Genomic DNA, 2973 nt, shown 5'->3' with positions numbered 1-2973 from the left:
CAACAATACTCAGTTGAATTACACACATTGTTCCGTCACGTTGTGACCGTCTTATATATACCATACTACCCCCAATCTAGTAGTCTCCCGACAATTCACGAAGGTTCGAGAAGGACGTGGCGTGATACTAGTCTCGTGACCTCGCTGACGCAACAATATAATATGTATATTGGTTGACACACACACTAAAAATTTTTTAGATACGTTTTCCATTATACATAAAATGAAATAGTAAGAGTTACCCAGTAATATTATTATTATTTAAAACGTGACGATATACGTATTATGACAAAATTAAGATTTTGTTTATGCACAGTTTCAAACCAATACGTTCAAGCATAAACATATGAAGCAAGTAGCCCGACAAAACGTTGACCTGAGGTTTAAACGTTAAATCGACGACGAAACTTTTCAAGCCTTGTGACCAACTTAAAATCCAGTATAAGTAGAAAATAAAGTATCTTTGTAAGTACTATATCAGACTGTCTTACAAAAACTACACGCAATTACGTATTTTTCAAATTATATTACTTTAACTGAAACCCATAATATTGAAAATAAACTTACCTACGGACAGCATAAACAAGTACTACTATTAGCACCACCAGAAGTACGACTGCTATGGCGGCTACACCTCCAATAATAGCTATCAAAATAGAAAATAGGTTTAAAAATTCATAAAACTAGTAAAAAACAAAACAAAATAAATGAGCTATCGATAAAAAAAACTTTAAATTAATTTCGACACGTTTGTGCCTCCTCTTCAGCCTCACGCTGTATTATGATAGTTCCATTTAGTGTTTTTATTTTATTAAAGTTTGTACATTTTAAATGCTGTAACATTTAATTAAAACAAGTTACATGAACTGTAACAGATACTCTAGCTATCAGAATCAATATACATTTATTTTAGTCTTATCACAACAATAAAAAGTATGCACACAATTGATATCTGATATCGAATCGAATAAAAAAAACGGTTCGATCCCTTCGTGTTTTATGTTTTAGTTTTTTTCAAAAACTGTTAGCCTACCAAAATGTAAGAGCTCGTAATATGAAAAGAGTCGACTTAACATTTATAATTTAACGGACTAGTGATCTGTTTCAAATATTAAAAACACTCGTTCACACACAATGTTCAAACAAATATTACAGAGACGCAATGAACTAGCTAATCGTTCCCATTCGCATCAATAACATTTTAGATGTAGCTATACACATGAGACGACAACGTTTTTCTGCTTTGTTACAAATAAACTCGGAGGACTTATTACAAGACTTGTCACAATCCGCGAAATATTTGCGATATTTTCCATGTACTTCGCCAGAATGTTCCTTATTCTATCATTTTATGCACGTCATTTAGGCTACATAATATATTAGATGAATGAATCTTGGTCTATTTGGAAAAAAAAAGCTGTCAGACAAAAAAAAAAAATCATGTAGACGTAACTTTATTTAATAAAACTACACATAAGGTAAACAATAAAGTAATGGTATTTACAATAATTACAGAGTATGAAACAGTTGTGTTCAGAGTATGACACGGTTTTATGAGTTGACACAAAGAAACTCACAAAAACGACGAATAAAACTCGTAGTAAAGAAACAAGTAGCTAAAAGGCGTTTGTAGCAGTCTATGAAAGGAAACGAAGCTAAATTATTCCAAAGAAAGTAAATATAAAATCGTAATGAAGGCAATCTAAGCTGTTTACGCAGAAACATCCGAATGAGTGTTCAAAGTGATAAGCATATGGTCTTGAACGAACTGCGCATGCGTTTGAGAATACACTAAATACAACTCCTATGGGCTATGCTCATTTTTTTTTAGAAAATTACACGCAGGTTAAGTGTCGTTTGTGTGAAATAGTTTGCAAATAAAAACTAAATTTGAAATCGAAGTCAGTCATCACATGATGACAACAACATTGTGTCATCGTGTAGCATACTCAATCCAGACTCCTCGGACAAAAGGCCTTTCTAACGATATGAGATTTGTAGCGTTTGATCGAGAAATTTGCGAGAAAGGTTCCAGACAGACAAACGCGAGTATTATTTATATAGGTTAATAAGTGATGCTCATGTTTAGTGCGTGATCTGCACATAACGTGCTAATGAAATATAAAATCAGTACAAGTAGCTTGGTTATACATAAAATAACTTAAAGATACATGCCTAACATAATAAAAGAAAAAAAAATCAGTTATTGAAAGTACGACAACCACGCCTTTTCCATGTACACGTGTAGATATATTCAAAGTTGTTATCACCACAGAAATTCTTTAATTATTGAATACTATATTCAAGGTTGAAGAATGATTCTATTATTATTATTACGCAATGGTTTTTTTTGTTTTGGGCAAGTTTTCGTAGGGTATTTAGAGCAAACAAACTACATTTACTGTTGGAAGAATATACCAGTGGATATTAGTTTACACAGTTTGTATAAAGCAATTAAGAGTATTAATACATTGTACAACTTATTTTAAATTTACTGTAATAATATATTATTTTTCATAGGTAGCTTATCTTACCTTGTCCAGGAATTTCACATCTCCATCCCACATACCACTCTGCACAGCTGAAAAAAAAAGTACATAGTTAATGAACAGCAGCAACAACAACAAAAAATTTAAAATCTATTTCGACTTAGTTTTAACATCAGCTTTATTTACTATACAGATAGATTCTTTAATCTTTCCACTAAAAAAGTGTGAAAACAATCTCCAGCGTAGTCGTATGTTGATAGTTTCATCGTGATTGGCCATCATGTAACTAATCAGGCAATACCACACCAGAATAATTATTATATATTCTCTGTTTAAAGCAATTTAGAGTATTAATACATTGTACAATTTATTTTAAATTTACTGTAATAATATATTATACTAATGATAAATTAACCAATTAGTTACAATAACGTGTGTGTGTGTGTGTGTGTGTGTGTGTGTGTGTGTGTGTGTGTGTGTGTGT

At 31.7% G+C, this 2973-nt stretch overlaps 1 protein-coding gene across 1 annotated transcript in view; it reads right to left on the bottom strand.

Moving 5' to 3' along the window:
* Positions 1-567: 567 nt before the first annotated feature.
* Positions 568-2973, bottom strand: part of LOC106462492 (serine-rich adhesin for platelets-like) — a gene marked incomplete at its 3' end in the record, with an annotated part of 15497 nt that continues 13091 nt past the window's right edge. Inside the window, exons 7-8 of the mRNA XM_013922417.1 lie at positions 2535-2581; positions 568-646 (exon numbers count right to left, since the gene is read on the bottom strand). Of these exons, the coding sequence (XP_013777871.1) occupies positions 568-646; positions 2535-2581 (126 nt within the window). The remainder of the gene's footprint in view (positions 647-2534; positions 2582-2973) is intronic.

This window comes from Limulus polyphemus, unplaced genomic scaffold, assembly GCF_000517525.1.
Source record: "Limulus polyphemus unplaced genomic scaffold, Limulus_polyphemus-2.1.2 Scaffold1182, whole genome shotgun sequence".
Taxonomy (NCBI): domain Eukaryota; kingdom Metazoa; phylum Arthropoda; class Merostomata; order Xiphosura; family Limulidae; genus Limulus; species Limulus polyphemus.
Note: the sequence above shows the minus strand (reverse complement) of the source record. Positions and strands in the feature narration are given on the sequence as shown.